We start from the raw sequence: 20360 nt of genomic DNA on the forward strand, positions 1-20360 counted from the left end.
TAATTTGTTATGATCCACATAGTCAAATGTCTTTGCATAGTCAATAAAACACAGGTAAATATCTTTCTGGTGTTCTTTGCTTTCAGCCAGGATCCATCTGACATCATCAATGATATCCCTTGTTCCAGGTACTCTTCTGAATCTGGCTTGAATTTCTGGCAGTTCCCTGTCAATGTACTGCTACAGCCGCTTTTGAATGATCTTCAGTAAAATTTTACTTGTGTGTGATATTAATGATATTGTTTGATGATTTCTGCATACAGTTGGATCACCTTTCTTTGCAATAGGCAAAAATATGGATCTCTTCTGGTCGGTTGGCCAGGTAGCTGTCTTCCAAATTCCCTGGCATACAGGAGTGAGCACTTCCAGAGCTGCATCCATTTGTTGAAACATCTCAGTTGGTATTCCATCAATTCCTGGAGTCTTGCTTTTTGCCAATGCCTTCAGTGCAGCTTGGACCTCTTCTTTCAGTACCATCGGTTTCTGATCATATGCTACCTCCTGAAATGGTTGAATGTCGACTAATTCTTTTTGGTATAGTGACTCTGTGTATTCCTTCCATCTTCTTTTGATGCTTCCTGTATCTTTTAATATTTTCCCTGTAGAATCCTTCAATATTGCAACTCCAGGCTTGAATTTTTTCTTCAGTTCCTTCAGCTTGAGAAATGGCGAGTGTGTTCTTCCTTTCTGGTTTTCTTTTTCTGCTACTGTCGTTTTTATTTTTGTTTATTGTTGTAGTTCAAGAGAGAGTTTACATTTTAAGTTAGTCTCACATACAAAAATTTATACATACATTGTTATGTGACCCTAATTGCTCTCCCTATACTGTGACAGCACACTTCTCTTTTCCACCCCTGATTTCCCATGTCCATTCAACCTGCTCCTAACCTTCTCTGCCTTCTCATCTCACCTCCGGACAGAAGCTGTCCGTTTAATCTCATGTATCTACTTCAGCTGAGAAGCACACTCTTCATGAGTATCATTTTATGTCCCATAGTCCAATCCAATCTTTGTTTGAAGAGTTGGCCTTGGAAATTGTTTTAGTTCTGGACTGATAGAGAATCCGAGGGCCGTGCTTTCTGGGGTTCCTCCAGTCTCAGTCAGACCATTAAGTCTGGTCTTTTTACTAGAATTTGAGTTTTGCACCCCATCTTTCTCCTGCTCCATCAGGGACTCCCCTTCTGGTTTTCTAACTCAAGGTCTTTGCACATGTCATTATAATACTTTACTTCGTCTTCTGTTCAGCTCTTTTACCTCATCATTTCTTCCATTTGCTTTAGCTACTTGATGTTCAAGAGCAAGCTTCAGCGTCTCTTCTGATATCCATTTTGGTCTTTTTTTCTTTCCTGTTTCTTGCTTTCTTCACGTACGATGTCCTTGGTGTCATTCCACAACTTGTCTGGTCTTCAGTCATTAGTGTTCAATGGGTTAAATCTATTCTTGAGATGGTCTTTAAATTCAGGTGGAATATATTCAAGGTTGTACTTTGGCTCTTGTGGACTTGCCCTAATTTTCTTCAGCTTCAACTTGAACTTGCATATGAGCAGTTAATGGTCTGTTCTGCAGTTGGCCCCTGGCCTTGTTCTGACTGATGATATTGAGCTTTTCCATCGTCTCTTTCCACGGATGTAGTAGATTTGATGCCTGTGTATTCCATCTGGCGAGGTCCACATGTATAGTCACCGTTTATGTTGTTGAAAAAAGGTATTTGCAATGAAGAAGTTGTTGGTCTTGCAAAATTCTATCATGCAGTCTCCAGCATTGTTTCTATCCCCGAGGCCGTATTTTCCAACTACCAGTCTTTCCTCTTTATTTCCAACTTTTGCATTCCAGTCACCAGTAATTATTAATGTATCCTGATTGCATGTTTGATCAATTTCAGACTGCAGAAGTTGGTAAAAATCTTGAATTTCTTCATCTTTGGCCTTAGTGATTAGTGTGTAAATTTGAATAATAGTCATATTAACTCATCTTCCTTGTAGGCATATTGATGTTATCCAATCACTGACAGCACTGTACTTCAGGATAGATCTTGAAATGTATGACGATGAATGCAATTCCATTCCTCTTCAAGTTTCATTCCTGGCATAGTAGACCATGATTGTCCAATTCAAAATGGCCAATACCAGTCCACTTCAGCTCACTAATGCCTAGGATATCAATGTTTATGCATTCCATTTCATTCTTGAGGATTTCCAATTTCCTAGACTCATACTTTGTACATTCCACATTCTGATTATTAATGGATGTTTGTAACTGTTTCTTCTCATTTTGAGTCATGCCACATCAGCAAATGAAGGTCCTGAAAGCTTGACTCTACTTTGAGGGGGTAGCTCTTCCCCAGTCGTTTTTTGAGAATCTTCCAATCTGAGGAGCTTATCTTCCACAGCTATTCATAAGGTTTTCACTGGCTAATTCTTTTCAGAAGCAGACTGCCAGATTCTTCTTTCTAGTCTGACTTAGTTTGGAAGCTCAGCTGAATCCTGTCTGCCATGGGTGACCCTGCTTGTATTTGAATACTGGTGGCATAGATTCCAGCTTCTCAGCAACACGCAAGCCTCCACAGTACGACCAACTGACAGACCCGTGGGAGTCTATTAACGTTAATTATGTCAAATTAGTTGATAGTATTGGTCAAGTCTTCTATATACTTACTGAGTTTCTATTAATAATGATTAATTACTGTTTGTAATTACTGAGAGAGGAGTGTTGCAATCTCCAGCTATAACTGTATTTTGTCTATTTCTTCTTTCAGTTCTATCAATTTTTTCACATATTTTGATGCTCTATTACTAGACGCATACACATTTAAGACTGTTATATCTTTTTGAATAACTGACCTCTTTGTCTTTATGAAATATCCTTCTTTATCTTTGGTAGTTTTTTTTATTCTGAAATATACTTCGTCTATTAATATAGTCACTCCAGCTTTCCTTTAGTTAGTGTTATCAGGTATATCTTTTACTGTAAACCTATCTGTGCTTATATATTCCAATGGGTTTCTAATATTCACCATATAGTTGGGTTTTACTTTGTTATCCAGTCTGACAATCTGCCTTTTATTGAGAGTGTTTATATATCATTTATATTTAATGTAACTATTGATATGATTGGGCTTAAATCTATCATCTTGCTGTTTGTTTTCTATATATTGTCTCATCATCTTTTTTGTCCTCCCCCCCTTTTTTAAAATCTTTACGTGCCTTATTTTGTCTTTAGTATTTTTTATGATTAATTTTACCTCTACCCCATTGCTGTCGAGTCGATTCCTACTCATAGTGGCCCTATAGGACAGAGCAGAACTACCACATAGTGTTAATAAGGCTGTAATCTTTATGGAATCAGACCACCATATCTTTCTCCTGAGGAGCAGCTGGTGGGTTCGAACTGCCGACCTTTTGGTTAGCAGCCCAGCCCTTAACCACTGTGCCACCAGGGCTCCTAATTTTACCTCTACTGTTGCCTTATTAGCAATAATTTGTTTTATTACTTTAGTGGCTGCTTTAAGGTTTACGATGTACATTTTTAACTTATTACGGTCTACCTTCAAATAATATTACACTTCACGTTTGTATAAAAACCTTAAAACAATACACTACCATTTCATCCCCCCATTTTCTTGGTACTATTATTTTCATGTATGTTGCTTCTACCCTTGTTATGGAGCCCTGGTGGTGCAGTGGTTAAGAGCTCGGCTGCTAACCAAAAGGTCGGCAGATCGAATCCACCAGTCACTCTTTGGGAACCCTATGGGGCAGTTCTGCTCTGTCCTATAGGGTTGCTATGAGTGAGAATTGACTGGATGGTAGTGGTTTTGGTTTGGTTATCCTTGTTATAAACCCCACAACACATTGTTATTATTTTTGCTTTAAACAGTCAATTATCTTTTAAAAATATTTTAATATGGAATTTACCTATTGTAAAGTTCACCCTTTTTAGTGTACAGTTATGAAAGTTCTAACATATGTATACCGTCACGTAACCACCACGACAATCAAGATAGAAAGGAAACAGTCCCATCACTTCATAAAACTCCCATGCCCCTTGGTGGTCAACCCTCTCCCCACCAGCAGCCTCTGGCAACCACCAGTCTGTTTTCTGTCTCTCTAGTGTTGCCTTTGCAGAAATGTAATATAATGTGAATCATACGTATGTAGCATTCTGAGTCTAGCTTCTTTCACACATTTGAGATTCATCCATGTTATTGTGTGTATCGATAGTTGATTCCATTGTATGGATATACCAGTTTGTTTATCCATTCCCCCAGTTGAGGGACATTTGGGTTGTTTCCAGTTCTTGGCAATTACAAATAAAGCCACTAAATATACTCGTGGATAGGTTTCTGTGTGAACACAGGTTTTCATTTCACTTGGGTAATTACCTAGGAATGGGATTGCTAGGTCATACGGTTTAACTTTGCATGTTTAACTTTATAAGAAACTCATTTATATTTAAAAAATATAAAAATGAGAAGTTTTTTATGTTTACCCAAGTTTACCGTTTCCAACACGCTTCATTTTTTGTGTGCGTAGATCCAAATTTCCTTCTGCCTGAAGAACTTTTTAAAATATTTCCTGTAGCAAAGTTTGCTATCTATGAATCCTCCCAACTTTTGTTGTCTGAATAGTTTTTAATTTTGCCTTAACGCTTCAAAGATAATTTGACTTTGGTATAGAATTCGAGGCTGACAGTTCTTTTCCTTCAGTCCCTTAAAGATATCAATCACTCCACAGGGATGTTGTCTGGAGCCTTTGGCAAGCCCAAAGGAGAGAACCTGGAGCCCCTGGGTGATGCAAATGGTTAACGCAACCACAGCTGGAGTCTACCCACAGGCGCCTCATAAGAAAGGCCTGGTGAACTACTTTCTAAAAATCAGCCAGTGAAATGAAAACCCTATGGAGGGCAGTTCTACTGACACACATGGGGTCGCTATGAGTCAGAGTCAACTCCCCGGCAACTTTTTTTTTTCCTTACCTGCAAAGGCCGAAGGTTTTCTGGTAAGCAGTTAGGAAAGTCCCCTCCACGAGAGGGCAGGGACCGCGGGACAGTTCAGGGGCGACAGTGGGAGGTAGGAGACCTGGCAAGGAAGCCCAGAGGAGTCGTGGCCTCCTGCCTTTCCTTTCGCTTGCAACTCTAAGACCTAGCTTGTCCATCCGGGATTGCGGCCATGACCTGGGTCACTGCCGCCACACCCTCACGCAGTGGACACGGAGACCACTCCTGAAACTCCGCCAAAGTTGTGTGCGTGGGAGTGCGCTTGTGCACATTAACCACTTCCACACGCCCCGATCGCTCCTCCCACGTCCTCGGTGGGCGGGGCCTGAGGCGGGGTTATTAAAGCGCAGCCGCGGCCCGGGAGGGGTTTCGTGCCCCGAAGGCTGCTCGAGACAGCAGGGTCCTTGGGTCTTGCGACTGCCACCGCCACCGCCGTCATGTCTCGGCCCGCCACAGTGCTGGGCGCCATGGAGATGGGCCGCCGCGTGGACGCGGCCGCAAGCGCCAAGGCCGTGCGTGCTTTCTTGGAGCGCGGCCACACGGAACTGGATACGGCCTTCGTGTACAGCTACGGCCGGTCCGAGAGCATTTTGGGATGCCTGGGCCTCGGCTGGGCGGCAGCGGCTGCAGAGGTAACGCCTGCCGCGCGTCCCGGACACCTGGCCCCCCCCGAGGGAGCTGATCTTGGCAGGCCGGACGCTGACCGGTGCGCGGCCGTGCATCGCCCCACTCCTGCAGGTCCGCGGTCAGGATGCCCAGCTTCGTCCCCCTGCCGGGGCGCGGACCGCCCCCTGCTCACCCCGCAGCTCTGTGAACTGCAAGCCCTTCAAACCGGTGCGTATCCTCTCCTTTCCCTTCCGCGAAGATAGTCGAGGACACTGCGCGCAGCGATGCCCAACCCTGGTCTAGCCTAGAATGACTTAGACATAGCCAGCCCATCTCTGGGACACTGAAAACATTGGAATCTGGAACTGTGCAGCCCCTTCCCCCCCTGCCCCGGCAGGAGCCCCTGACCTGTAGGAATTCTGTCCCACCCACGCACTGCACCTACCACCGTGCGTTTCCTGGCCCAGATCAGACCTGGAATGGGCGGGTCATCTGCTCCTTCCAACCTTGCTATGTCTGCGCCAGACTTTGCTCTGCGTAGTTCCTCGTGCCCTGTTCAGGAGACAGTGCCTCCCACTTCACCAGGGTTGCAGCACCTGGAAGCCACAGTAGCACTGTAGGGAGGGTATAGTGTGAAGGGGAAGAAGGTGAGGAAGCAGGTAAAGTCTAACTGCCCTCTCCATGCTAGGCTGTCTGAAGCTTGTTGATGTGACTTGCCCTGGAGAGGTTCCTGGGGAAATTGACACTAACCCACTCTAGGGAAGTTCAGATTCTAGAGATGGCCGAGGGGCCCAGAAGAGGGAGGACTTCCTGGGAGAGAGCTATTGAAGAAAGCTTCTCTGAAAAGGACACATTGGAGTTCGACCTCAAAGAACGGATAGGAGTTTGCCAGGAAGAGTAAGAAGTGAGGGCATTCCTTGCAGGGGGCATGAGTGTGCAACGGCAATAGTAAATGCTGAGGGTGTTGGAGGTATGGCCTGTAGGCAGATGAAGCTTAAGTGGAAGATTTGTGATGGGGGCAGGTGACTCTCCCTTATTAGTCTGATGACATTTGAAGTGCTTAGGACAGTGCCTGGCAGGCACATAGTAAGGTCTCAGAAATGTTAGTTGTTATTGGGGACATTGGTGGTTCAGTGGTAGAATTCTCGCCTTTCATGTAGGAGACCCAAGTTTGATTCCCGGCCAGTGCACCTCATGCGTAGCTACTACTCGTCTGTCAGTGGAGTGTTGCCTGTTGCTGTGATGCTGAACAGGTTTCAGCAGAGCTTTCAGACTAAGCTGGACTAGGAAGAAAGACCTGGAAATCTACTTTAGAAAATCAGCCAATAAAACTCTATGGATCACAAATAGTCCCATCCACAACCGATGGTGGGGATGGTGCAGGACCAGGCAGCGTTTCATTCTGTTATGCACTGAGTCACCTTGAGTTGGTGGCTGGCTGACTCAATGGCAGCTAACAACAACAACCTTGTTATGAGTGTTGGCACATTTTCCTTCTTCCACGCTGAGGCTCTTTCTTCTCTCCCCCTAGTGGAGCCTTGCTGGGTTTCTCCTCTGATTGGCAGCCTGGTAGATCTGGAACAAAACGAGACTGTGAGGGCATCTCAATGCTGCCCTCTTTCTAAATCATCTGGCTGCCTCTCAGTGAGAACTCCGATTTTATTTCTGATTGTTTAAAACTTCTCCATCTCCTCTCTCTTCCCTCCTTGAGGCCAGGGGCCAGTCAGATCTCAGATCTGAAGCTAAGTTCACATTGGGTGGAGGGGGTGGGTGGGTAGGGGTGGTGCTGAGGAAATGGTGGAATGGCAAAATTCCAAATGAGTCCCAAGTTGGCTCACTCCCAAGTCTTAAGGGGTATGGTGACTGCCCTCAGGCCTGCTGGAGTGACTTGCCAAGTGTGAAAAGTCTTTCTCTCACCCATCAGTCTAGCCAGCTAAGATTCCTAATGGGAGTGGCAGGAAAATTATGTAATGCACACTTGGATGGCAGACCACTGGCTTATGTCATGGGGAGATTTCTCTTAATGGATCCCTTCCTTCCCCTCCCAGCGGCCTATGCTGGGGCCTCAGCATCGCCTTCCTGGATTCCTGCCACAGCCTCCTGGTCTCCCTGCTTCTAGACCTGCTGTTCGGGTTCTACGTCTACACTTCAGCCAGAGTCACCTTTTAAAACCACAAAGCTGACCATTTAGTGCCCCATAACCCTGGAAAGTCCAGACTCCACAGGGTGCTCAAGGCTGTGCCCCTTCTCTTGCCATGTGTCCCACCTGGACCTTGGGTTCTAGGTACATGGAATCACAGGCTTGGCTTCTCTGGGCTTTTGCCCCTGTCCCGACATTCTGCAGTGTGCTTCCCAACCTTCTTCAGCTGGCTGCCTCTGACTTCCACTTGCAGATTCTGAGTTAGGGTCACCATTTAAGGAAAGCCTTCCCTGAACCCCCTCATGGGCCTCAAGCCTCCGTGGGCCACACCGACTCCATGCCCTGGGCTCCTCTAGCACCTGGTGCATTTCCCTGCCGCCCTGACTGTGTAGTGGCCCACAGACTGTGAGTCCTTGAGGACAGGGAACAAGTGTCCCCGTGCATCTACCTCTGTCAGCCCCTAGTGCAATGCCTGGCACATTCAGCTGCCTAGGAAATAGTCATCATAGTGATGACAAGTTCATCCTCCCTATGAGGTTTGTACCATTATCAGTCCAACTGAGGGGACTGGGATTCAGAGGGGTTAAGTAACTTGGTCAAGGTTACATAGCTAGCAATGGCAGAGCTGGGATTTGAACCTGAATCTGTCTCTTAACCATTACAATAAACCCCCTCCAATGATTGGTAAACTGGCCCCTAATGTTCATTTTTCTCCCCTCAAGTGAAAATTGCCACCAGGGCCAGCCCTTGGGATGGGAACTCACTGAAGCCTGACAGTCTCCGGTCCCAGCTGGAGACATCGCTGAAACGATTGCAGTGCACCCAGGTGGATCTCTTCTACCTACATGCACCTGACCACAGCACCCCTGTGGAAGAGACACTGCGCGCCTGCCACCAGCTGCACCAGGAGGTGAGGGCAGCCACCTGAGCTCCGGGAGGTGTCTGCTGCTCCTCCCCTTGGCCTCTCACTACCCAGGGGAGTGGAGGCACCAGGGCAGTCCCAGGTGGAGCTGGGCACAGACCTTGCTCCCAGGGGTCTCCACTGACTCTCCCCTTCCTGGTCTCCTGGGCTGCAGTGGGCTCTGACTGAGGCCTCTCCCTGCAGGGCAAGTTTGTGGAGCTTGGCCTCTCCAACTATGCCTCCTGGGAGGTGGCTGAGATCTGTACCCTCTGCAAGAACCACGGCTGGATCCTGCCGACGGTGTACCAGGTGAGGCCAGGGCCAGAGGCCTTGTCCCCAGGGGTTCTCTTGGCCCCTCTGACTGCCCCAGTGCCCTCTGCATAGCAGCCACTCCCCTGCTTAAGTCTGTAGAGGCTCCTGTGGCCCTCAGGATAAAGTCCAAGCTCCTCAGCCTGGCACACAGGCACCCACGCGCTCCAGCCCCACCACCCTCTCCTGCCTCAGTGCCCACCTGGGCCCCTTCCTTCCCGCCTCACACTGCACTTCAGCTGGAACACACTAACCCCCTGCTCCCCTGGCCAGAGTGCTCAGGTCTCACTTAGATGGTTCTGCCCCAGGGAAGCCTTTCCCGAGAGTCCCAGAGGAGCCTGAGATCTCATGCTCTCCCTTACCTCCTCATCATTCATTCAGCAAGTGTTTGTATACCTGCTTGGTGCCAGGCCCTGCTCACATAACTGACTAGTGGATTATAATTGCCTCTTGTCCTAATTATACCTTACTTGATTATACCTGACTATACCCTGCCTGAGTATAAACTCTTTCAGGGCAGGGACCTTCTCATTTTAGCTCATGGATGTAAATCCTGTGTCCAGCCCATAGTTGGGGCTCATAAATGTTGGCAGAATGAATTATCAATCCAAGTCCAGTTTTCCTTGGGTACACACTGCCCCTACCACTACTAAGTATATGCCCTGTGGTTAAAGTCCTACGAGGGTCTGAACTGAGAGTTCTACAAAGGTAAAACTGGGGCCTCTCTCTTGACACGTCCGTCCCACCAGCTGGCTCCTCTACCTGCAAGGCATGTACAGTGCCACCACCCGGCACGTGGAAAGGGAACTCTTCCCCTGCCTCAGGCACTTTGGATTGAGGTTCGACGCCTTCAACCCTTTGGCTGGTATGAGTGCTGTGGAGATAGTGTCACCTCCTGGGGTGGGAGGGAATTCCTGGCCCCATCTCTGCCTGTTCCTGACCCAATGGGTCCCCAGCCCAGGACCTGGGAAGCAGGGAGGGGTCTGACAGGAGGCTGGGCCATGTCCTCTATCCCTTCTGGGTCCCCCAGCCCAGGGCCACCAGGGATCTTAGCCTCTCTCTGGCCAGGGGACTGATTGCAGCCTTCTTGCAGGGGGCCTGCTGACTGGCAAGTACAAGTACGAGCACAAGGATGGGAAACAGCCTTTGGGCCGCTTCTTTGGGAATAACTGCGCTGAGATCTACAGGAATTGGTGAGCTGGGGAGGGGCTGTGTCAGAGTAGGAGGTGGTGTGGGTCCCCTTCGTCTGAAATAGGGAGCCTCTGGGGCCACTCTCCTGGTGGCCGGGGCCTTCCCCTGCTGTCACAATTGGGCCCCTGGATTTATCGAGTCCCCCTTCCCCATCTTGGATATCCTCCTGTGTCTCTGTGGGCCTGGACTGGGAATGAGGATCCCGTATCCTTGAGGAAGAGCTTATCCTCTGCCCATAGTGAAAGGAGAAACCTTGCACTGGAACTTGGGAAACCCAGGGCTTGGTCCTGTCCCATAACTAGCGGAAACCTAGTTGTCCCCTTGGGCAAAAGGAGTGTAAGTTTTATACACTCAGCTATAGTTTTATACACTCACAACATCAATGTCTAAAGTCATAGTCAGGCAGCTGTTGGCACCTGATTTCTTCCCTTGCTTTTTTCACCCTTTAAATTTTGAAAAATGTATCCATGTGATACATGCTCATGGTTAAAAGCAAGCCGTTTTCTCGTCCCGTTCCTCAGAGGCAACGATTTTAAACTCATACAGTTCTTTTCCCTTTAGCACTTACTGCAGTGTCTCTGAAGTAGATGCTTTTATTGCTCTTAATTTACTACATTTAGGTATCATCTCTGTAATGTTGGGGAGCTCCTAAAAATTTAGGTCCTGGGCCTCTCCCTGGACACAGCAGCAGTCATTAAGGTTAATTTCTGTGTGTGATTTATTTCCTTGCTTTTTGTTTTCTCCTCTTGGGAGGAGGGCAAAAGATGTCAAGCTTCATGCAAGAGGCTCCAGTGTTTTGCTGAAATGACCAAGGACTTTTTCAGCTGTGGGGTGTCTAATATTTGGGTTCACCTTGTGTGCAATGCTGTGATTTCAATCCTTATCTGGTACCACCACCCATGCTCTGACAGAGATCACAATAGTGGGTCCTGGACAGAGCTGGAGAAAAATGTAGAGCAAAATTCAAACTCACAAAAAAAGACCAGACTTACTGGTCTGACAGAGACTGGAGAAACCCTGAGAGTATGGCCCTAGGACACCCTTTTAACTCAGTACTGAAGTCATTCCTGAAGTTCACCCTTCAGCCAAAGATTAGACAGGCCTATAAAACAATACGCACGTAGTTCAACCACGTATACGAGACTAAATGGGCACACCAGCCCAAAAGCAGAGACGAGAAGGCAGGAAGGGACAGGAAAACTGGACGAATGGAAATGGGGAACCCGAGGTCGAGAAGGGGAGTGTTGACACATCATGGGGCTGGCAAGTAATGTCACAAAACAATCTGTGTATTAATTGTTTAAGGAGAAACTAATTTGCTCTGTAAAGTTTCACCTAAAGCACAGTTTAAAAAAAAAAAAAATCCTTATCTGGCACACCCAAGGGTTTGTGATAATCGTGGCCAGGTCTCAGAACCAGTGCCCTAAGCAGTGCTTCTCAAGGAGCTTTGCACTGCCACACTGCCCCACCAGGCCCAGGCCTCACCGGGCTTTCACCAGTTCTGCTCTTCATAGTTTACAAAGCCCGCCTATGCCCATTATCGCCTTTACACTTTGGGTTCACTTTCTGTGGCTGGCACGGGGTGGTTCCTTTCCTCACTGAGGAGATAAATGTGATGGTAGGTCACTCAGCCAAGGCCACAGAGCCAGGACCTGAGCCCAGGGTGTGTCATAGGGTCCCTTCTGTGACCCAGAGCATAGGTGTGGCGCTGAAGCTGTTCCAGGGGCCTGATGTAGAGGCTGTGCTGCTAAAATACGGTGAGCATGTTAAACCTGAGGAATCTTGCCCACTGTGCCACCCCCCTTCTAGCCTCAGAAGTGTTCTGATGTGAGGCCCAGAAAAGTACATGTATTCTAATACTCAATAACACGGGGATAATGGCCTCTTCAGTGCTACAGGGATTAGGGTGGGGATGGCTGTCCAGGCTGGCCACCTCGGTGATCCCCGTGGTACTGCTCTTGTCCTGCCCTCCCCACCTACCCAGCTTCTGGAAGGAGCACCAATTCAAGGCCATTGCCCTGGTGGAGAAGGCCCTGCAGGCTGCTTATGGCCCCAGTGGCCCCAGCATGACCTCAGCCACCCTGTGGTGGATGTACCACCACTCCCAGCTCCAGGTAAACCAGCTATCTCCCAGATATTTAACGTCTGGAGGAAGAGAGGAGAGGGCTACATAATTATTTGGTGATTTCTACAATTACTTCTTTTCCTCTTCTGAAATTTCCCGAGGCCCAGTTCTTTGGTGGGGTAATCCTGTTGTTCTTAGATAAATTACTTATGTTCCAGGTTACAAACACTGTTGCTTACAATGGTTCTATTAAGTATGATTAGAGGGCAGTGGTGGTTCAGTGGTAGAATTCTTGCCTTCCATGTGGGAGACCCAGGTTTGATTCCTGGCCATGGACCTCACGTGCAGCCACACCACCCGTCAGCGGAGGCTTGCATGTTGCTATGATGCTGAACAGGTTTCGATGAACTTCCAGACTTAAGATGGACTAGGAAGAGAGCGTTGGCGATCTCCTTCCAACAATCAGCCAGTGAAACTCCTGTGGATCACAAAGGTCCGATCCTCAACCCATCATGGGGATGGGGCAGGACTGCACACTGTTCTGTTCTGTTCTGTTGTGCATCGGGTTGCCATGAGTCGGGGCTGACTCAGCAGCAGTTAACATCCTAATCTTACGTATGAAGAAAACTGGCTCAGAGACGCTATTTCACTTGACTAAGGTTACATGCTACCTGTGGTATGAAATGAGGGTAGCATTTATTCTATCCCCCAGCTGCCCACTCTGGAGATATAATCCAACTACCCTGTGGGTTCTTGGGGAGTTGCCCTCTCTATTGCCCCATGTTTCCCTAACACCTTTCTCCAGCTTGGCGCTTACGTAGTCATAGCTCCGCTTCATGGCATCTGTTATGTGCCAGGCCCACTGCGAAGTGCTTTACTAAATTTGCAATTCCCACAACCACCCTGCAAAGTGGAGGATGTTTGAGGCTTGGACAGATTCGGTAACTAAGCCAGGTTAACCTGACTGCTGAGTGGCAGGAATGAGCGGCTTTGAATGCAGGTGTGTCTGCTGATGAGCTAGTGTAGCCGCAGGGCTTTAAAGCCAAACAGCTCCAATGTCTGAAGGAACAGAAATGCTGTCTGCAACAATATGAGATGTAAATAACTAGGAGTGTAATCTTGGCAGGGTGGGGCTGGGCACGTGCCTGGGGTCACCTTGCAGCAGAAGTGTGTTGACGTCTGCTCATCTCCCCTTTCAGGGTGCCCATGGGGATGCGGTCATCCTGGGCACGTCCAACCTGGAGCAGCTGGAGCAGAACTTGGCGGCAAGTGAGGAAGGGCCCCTGGAGCCTGCTGTTGTGGATGCCTTTGAGCAAGCCTGGCACCTTGTTGCCCGTGAATGTCCCAACTATTTTCACTAGACCCAGACCTGACTTACGTAGTAGAGAGCATCCTCCCTCGGTCACTTCTTTCATTCTCTCACCCCAGCCATTTTTGCCTTAACTGCTTTAGCTTGTCCTTTCCTCATCACCCCAGTTCACAAACATTTTTTTTTCTGTATTCTTGCAGTCCTCCCTCACAATGTGAAACAGCTGAGGCTGAGCTCTACCCTGGCACTTCCTGTCTCAATAAAGCAGGCAATGGCCTGGTTGTAGTCCAGGCCTGGAGTGAGGCTGGTACATGTTTCCTCGGCTCCGCTTCCCATCTTGGCTAAGGGCTTGGTGAGAGGGAGGCAGAAGTACGGACTGGAGTCTTCAGAGAACAGTCAGTGGGAGGGCCTCATGGGCACACTACCTCACGAGGGGACTCCCCAGCCTGAGTCCAGCCTGACCTCAACAGTGGGGCTGGTGGTGGCTCTCCCTCTTCTATGCATGACAGAGAAACAGAGGGCCACACACTCTGAAGTAGCCTTTCTCTGATTCAGAAATGCCCTCAATTAAATACTTAGGAATAGAACAACTTGGGTAGAAGCCTACCATTAGAGTCACCACCACGGAGAAGGGTGAAGCCCCCCAGGATGCTGTGGAGAATATCTGTGAATGTTCCTCGCTCTCAGCTCCAGCAGTGGCTTTTCTCTTGGCTCAGCTCTAACCTCCTGTCTTCTCCTTGCCACCCACAGAGTCTCTGCCCTGCTTTTTGGAGGGGAGGGGGAGAAGGAGCAAGGGTGCCTGTTTTCCTCAGAAAATCCCTGTTTAAGCAAAGGGCTCCCAGGGCTGGAGGAGAGAACCCCCAGCCCTGGTGGTTGCTCTCACTGTCCCGAGCCACGAAGCTGCTCAGGCCATGGTGGTCAGGCAGTGGCCAGTGCTGGAAGCAGGCTCATGAGGCGAATAAAGGGAATCCAGGGAATGCAGACAAAAGCACAAATCCAAAGGCTCCTTTTTCTAAGAGAAGTTCCTTTTGCTGTCCACAAGGAGAAACCCTGCAGACGAAGCTTTATTCTTTACAGAAACATAGTCCCTTTCACCTTCCCTTGTCTTCACCTGTAGCAAAATAAATAGCTGCCCCCTGAAGCGGGGCGGCAGTAGTCCTGCTGGTCCAGCCGAGGGGAGACCTGGGACTTGCCAGAGGCCTCCGTTCCGAGCATTCCAGTCAGTCGTCGTCATCTTCCTCGGAGTCTTCTGCCGACTCGGATGCACTCTCTGGCAAGTCGTCCCCCATCTGTTCAAACCTTCCAGACTGTGCGTCCCACACATATTTGATGGTCACCTTGAATTCAGCCATCTCGTACCCAAAAAGCTTCTGCAAGAAATAAAAAGAACCAGGAGTTTGGAGAAATGAGCGTAATCAGAAGCTTGAGCGAATGCTTTCAGCAGAGCCAATCGGCGGTCCCTCCTGCCACAGCCCCGACCGTGGGATGGAGCCCTCACTGGTCAGACTCACCAGGACGCGGGCCTGCTCCGGGGTTAGCACGTCGCCCTCCTTGCACACCTCGTAGTCGGACAGCAGGGTCACCACACCTGCAGGGGAGGGTGGCCCGAAGCAGTCACACCTGGCACAAAGGCCTGCAAGCACTTTGTGCCCCTGCCCAGAGGTGGACAGAATCTTTCCTTCCACAACTCTTAGCACACACTGGGTCAGTGGCTGCCTCCCTTAATGTCCCTAAGTGCTGCATTTTGGTTGTAAATCACTTTCCACTTCCACTTCAACCATGAAACAGGCACCCCTGTCCCCATTTTCACATGAGAAGAGGCTTGTGGAAATAACTTGCTCAGGAGAAAGGGGAAAGTGGGGCTGTTGGGCTTGGAAGCCTGTGGTTTCTGCTCTAAGCCTCTAGGCTTTGCCTCCACCTTCTAGCTCCAGTGACCCCCCCCCGAGCCCCCCAACCCCGTGACCCCCTTACCTTTCTTGAGGGCGGTGGGCAGACCCAGCTGCCTCAGCTGTGGCTCCATGGAGTGGGGGAACTGCTCCAGCGGCCCGGGATCCAGGCTCACTGTGAAAGTTGCTTTGTTACCAGCTCGGGCGTAGTCCATTTCCGTGAATTTAGTGAACCACCTGAGGGCAAAGAGAAGTGGTAGGAGGCGAGATTCTGACTGGCCCGCCAGCCCACCTGAAGTCAGGCTCCCCCACAAGTGCACTGTGGCCCTAGGTCTCCCTTCCCGCCCCATCCATCTCAGCTGCTGGCCTGGAAAAGATCTTTGCCCACCACCATCCCTCTTCCTGACGGAGGCACACGCCGGAGGCAGCCAGCTGGGAGCGCTGTGTTGACAGAATAAAGATGGCTATGGTCAGAACCCACTAGTCTCCGTAACAGGGTTCCAGAAGCCAGCTCATACTTGATGCCTCCACACTGCACCACGTCCCCAGATCCTTCCCAACCTTTCTCTTCCCCTTTGTTCCTCAAAAGCACTTACTCATTCACTTCTTCCTTAGTGCGATTGGTGAAAAGGAGACCAACTTCACCTCTCAGCTTCTTGCTGACCTACGAAACAAAGGTGAGGGTCATTGGGTCACAGGCCAGTGGTTCTCAACTGGGAGGCAATTTTGTCCCCGGGGGACATTTGGAGACATTTTTGGTTGTCACAGCTGGGGCAGGGGGTGCTACTCCCTGGGTCTGCAGGTTAAGGGAGGACCCAGAGCTTTAAGCTGGGCGTTGCTCTCCCTGGACCAGGCCAGGTGTCTGTCACCTGAGAGCAGCAGGAGAGAGGGCAGCATGGCTTTGGCCCCTCCCAGAGGGCCAGTGACTCACCTGGTGCAGGTTGTCTTTGTACTCATCAGACGGGCTTCGACCCAAGGCCACCATCATCACCTTGTTTTTGCCAAAGAACATCCTGCAAGAAAATGGGGGGCCCGTGAAGGAGATGCCCCACCAGCCCACCCCTCAGCTAAGTGCAAACCAGCTCCAGCCCAACAGAAGCCTGTGAGCCAAGGTGCAGGCTGTTACAGAGGAGATTCACACTTCTTCCCCGTCGCCTGTCCATGCTGTCTACAGAGCAGAGCCCCTTTCGTTATTTCCCATGCCTACACGCTGACATTCCAAACATCGTGTCTCCAGCACACTGTGTTATGTAACAGTGCCCTCCCGTCTGGATACGTGAAGAGGCATGCTCAATAGTCCGAACCAGAGCTGCTGCAGCAAGAGACAGGCGGAGCCACCACCTGCACTTATTCTAATTGCAGCCACCTAGCTCATGCTGCCCACTCTCAGGTCATTGTGCCCTACTCTTCACACTGATATTCTAAAACTGGGGTGATGCTCCTAAAAGGACTAGATCCCAGGGTTAAGGGAGCCACTTCTCCCAAAGGGTCACCGCTCAAACATTCCCTGTACAACTACCAAGTCACTGACTCAAGAGGCTCAATGCCCGATCAGCTTTAACAGCTATAAAGTGCCCTTCGGGGGGTGTGTGGCATTCTGTCCTTACTGAGGCTGAGGGTCAAAACTGCCCCTCTGCTTTGACTGCAAGCACCTGCCCTCTTCCCACCGCCTGCTCACCGGCTGTGCTTCCAGGCGTTCCGGATATCCTTCAGTTTGCTGTTCCTCATGTTGGCCACGGAGAAGATGAAGAGGTACTTGTACGTGTCCACACATTTCCGAAGCTGTGGGACAATTCATGGGGCTCTGGAGTTCAAGGGGCAGTATGGGTTGGGCAATACTCTGGCCTCAGAGGGAAAGAATCTGCTTGAGGTCGTTTAGAACTGTGGAAGTTTAGAGGCCTCTAATCTGGTGGTCTCCAGGATCACCACCTGCAGGGACTCCCTGAGGCAAAGCAGATGTGAGCTCAAAGCGCAGGGGCAGTCTGAGCCATGGCTTGAGATCACATGGCCTTCCCCAGGCTCTGACTTATCTGTGACCACTGGTGTTATCAACCACTTCTCTGCTTTGTCCGTTAACTATTAACAGCCTAGAAACACATCCATACTAGAAAGGATCCTGCTAAATGGAAATATACAGAGCCTTGTTATTAGGAGATAAAGCAGCTCACAGGCACTGCTCTGTTTATGCCACTGTCATCAGGAGGTGGTCCCAAAGAAACAGAAACTTTGTCCAGAAGACTCTGCTCCTACCCAGCCTGCAGCCCAGAGCTGGCATGTCAGAAGCAGTGGAGATAGTGGGTTGGTGAGGAGTACAGCTTTGCAATTATCCACCACACTTGGTAAGTCTTTAGCTTTTTGACATTCGACAAGCTAACCTCTGAAAGCTTCATTCAGCGTTAACTGCAAAACAGGGATAGCGTCTAGTATCTAAGGATGTTATGAAAATAGCATGAATACAAATAAAACCCTTGGTGCAGTGCAGGGCACATAGTAAGAGCACAACCAAAGCTAGAAATCATTACCACGTAGTCATTATTGGTGCTGCTGCTGTAGGAAAATAGGTGGGATCAGCAGCTTAGTGGTTTTTTTTTAATAGTATGTTCCCCTGGCCAATAGTCCTACACCTAACCCTGAAAACCAAATACAAGCTCTGAAAAAATAAAATGGACAACAGGATCTCACCTCTTCTATCAGGTTCTGTTTCAGTTCCAAGCCTTTCTTGGCAGTTTTGGTTAAGGAAACTAATACAAAGGGAGAAAGAAAAAAAAAAAAAAAGCCGATGAGAGACAAACCTGGATGGCCCGGGAGACTAATTTTCTTCTCCCCTTTGTAGCTTAGCTGAGAGTTGGCTCAGCTAGACCAAGCATCTGAGGAAAAGCAATCAGACCTTCGGCTGATGTCATCATTTTTGGCATGAAAGGCTGTTCCCAGGGCCCATGGAGTACCTCCTCTCCAGTGTTCCCGGGCCTGGAGATCCCTTGGTATAATTTCGTGTTACTTAGACAAACTAGGTGTTCCTTAGCCCCTCTTAGGACTAGCTACAAATCTGTAATGCAGCATGGGGGCAGGGTTCACCTCTGCCTTCCCGGCACACGCAACCTGCTGGCTGAGGCAGCTCCTTTTCTGCTCTTGGCCTTGGTGCACACAGACCATCTATACCTCGTCGATGCTGGGGAATGACAAGGATGTGGGGACTTCACGTGCTCTGCTACATCTCTACACTTCACTCTGGCAATCTGGATCCACAGATGCAGCCATGCCTCACCGGGGCAGTGGGGCTGACACTACTACTGTAATAGCTGGAGCCCAATCAGCCCTCACCCAAAAGTGTGAGGTTTGCCAGATCTGACCAGTGCCCCCTCCACAAAATCAAATTGTCCCACAAATGCTTAACAAAGCACCAACTGCAAAGCCCTGGGTGCCCCCAGGAATGGTCCGCTCTTATTGGATTCAACCTGCCTGACACTCCAAAGTAGAGACATGCCTTCTTCACAAGACACACACAGAAAGGCAATCACACCAGTCAGTGGCCAGTGCAGCAACGGAGAGTCCACAAAATACAGCTGGCCACTTCTCATTGTCTCCACTGCAGCAACTTTGGTCCAAGCCATCATCCTTCTCTCTTGGATTACTGCTGATCTCTTGCTTCCACCTTTGCCCTCTGCTCCCCATCTTCCCTCCCCCCAGCTTATCCTCAACAAAGCACCAGAGAGATCTTTTAATACTAAAGCTAAATCACATCATTCCTCTCCTCAAAGCCCTCCAGTAGCTCCCCATTTCCACCCATGTGTGAAGCAAATTCCTCACAAAGGCTTATAAAACCCTGACCACTCTACTCCAGCCACAATCCAGAGCATGCCAAGCATGTTCCTGTTTCAGGGACTGAACTTTCTGTTCCCTCTACTTGAAACACTGTTCTCCCAGACAACTCCCCGGGTTGCTCACCTCCTTTCTTCAGGTCTCTGCTCATTTGTCACCTCATTACAGAGGTCTTCCCTGACACACTAAACAAAACAGTTTCTACGCCACTCTTTCTTCATGGGACTCGTTACCGTCTGATAAGTTTTGATAAGTTCTCCCTTAGCAAAATGTTAAGCTTGATAAGGGCTACGCCTGCTGCTATATACCTCAACGCCTAGAAAGTGCCAGGTGCGTGCTAGGCCCTTAAATATTTGTTGAATGAATGACTAAGAGGGACGCCACCATAGTAAGAGTAGTCAGGAATGGTCTCTTAGGAGGTGACAACTGAGAAAGGAACAGTCATATCAACAGCAGGACATAACCATGTCAGGCAAAAGGGACAGCAAAGGGCCCGACGACGAGGGAATAAGTCTGTGCTGAGGGAAGGGAAAGGCGGCCAGGATGACGGGAGGGCAGAGAGCGAAGGGAAGTGGGCAGGAGCTGAAGTAGGAAAGGTGGGCCTAGCAGAGACAAGGCACAGCCTGGGTTCTTAGAAGCTGTTTTCTGACCTAGTCAGCCTTGGAACAGGCAAAACACTCTCCGATCCCTTAAGCCGACAGACTCCAGCGCCCTTCGATGCTCCAGCCACCCCGAGGCCTCCATCCCAGCTCGCAGCGGAGATCCTGTCCCCTTCTTTCCGTTCCTTCCCTCTCCCTCCCGCCGTCCCGAAGCCCCCACCACTGCAGGCATCCAGCCCGAAGAACTCCCCACCCGGTACCGACGCTTCCTTGGCCCACCTTTTTTGTCGCGCTTGGATTTGGGCATCGCGCTGAAGCCACGTGCAGCAGAAAATAGCGCTGACTATTAGGACCCCGGCGGCGCACGTGCTTCTGGGACGGCCTACGGGGGCTGCCCTGGTGCGTGCTTGACCCAATCTGCGCTCCTGCCGGACAGCCACCTGCGCCTCTCCCCGCGTTTGCGGAGCGGCTTCCCGCACGTCTACGCGACCTCCGAGTCCCAAGCGCCTCCGGAGGGTCTTCTCGAGCAGTACAACTCTA

The 20360-nt window shown here is 49.6% G+C and overlaps 2 protein-coding genes across 2 annotated transcripts; one reads left to right on the top strand and one right to left on the bottom strand.

Annotated features, from left to right (window-relative positions):
- The first annotated feature begins 5432 nt into the window (after positions 1-5432).
- LOC111820720 (aflatoxin B1 aldehyde reductase member 2-like) lies at positions 5433-13871 on the top strand. Its single transcript, XM_023732020.1, is given in 9 exon segments — positions 5433-5604; positions 5607-5627; positions 8464-8651; positions 8847-8951; position 9635; positions 9721-9816; positions 10045-10144; positions 12127-12256; positions 13407-13871. Coding segments are annotated over 9 exon segments (975 nt in total). The 3' UTR covers positions 13569-13871.
- Positions 13872-14431: 560 nt separating this feature from the next.
- Positions 14432-20315, bottom strand: MRTO4 (MRT4 homolog, ribosome maturation factor). Its single transcript, XM_004377189.2, has 8 exons — positions 20100-20315; positions 18085-18143; positions 17081-17184; positions 16334-16415; positions 15999-16066; positions 15488-15639; positions 15028-15104; positions 14432-14886 (listed from the first exon to the last, which is right to left on the bottom strand). The coding sequence occupies exons 1-8, from the start codon at positions 20125-20127 to the stop codon at positions 14737-14739; spliced, it is 720 nt and encodes a 239-aa protein (XP_004377246.1). The 5' UTR covers positions 20128-20315; the 3' UTR covers positions 14432-14736.
- Positions 20316-20360: the final 45 nt, after the last annotated feature.

This window comes from Trichechus manatus, unplaced genomic scaffold (assembly GCF_000243295.1).
Source record: "Trichechus manatus latirostris isolate Lorelei unplaced genomic scaffold, TriManLat1.0 scaffold00048, whole genome shotgun sequence".
In the NCBI taxonomy this organism is placed as follows: Eukaryota; Metazoa; Chordata; class Mammalia; order Sirenia; family Trichechidae; genus Trichechus; species Trichechus manatus.

What these genes read in the sequence shown, in the direction of transcription:
- MRTO4 (XM_004377189.2), bottom strand. Translation starts at nt 20,127, where the DNA reads ATGCCCAAATCCAAGCGCGACAAAAAAG. An exon ending in ATCCAAGCGCGACAAAAAAG is followed by an intron (nt 18,144 to 20,099) that starts GTGGGCCAAGGA and finishes CCTTTGTATTAG; the next exon opens with TTTCCTTAACCAAAACTGCC. An exon ending in AACAGAACCTGATAGAAGAG is followed by an intron (nt 17,185 to 18,084) that starts GTGAGATCCTGT and finishes ATTGTCCCACAG; the next exon opens with CTTCGGAAATGTGTGGACAC.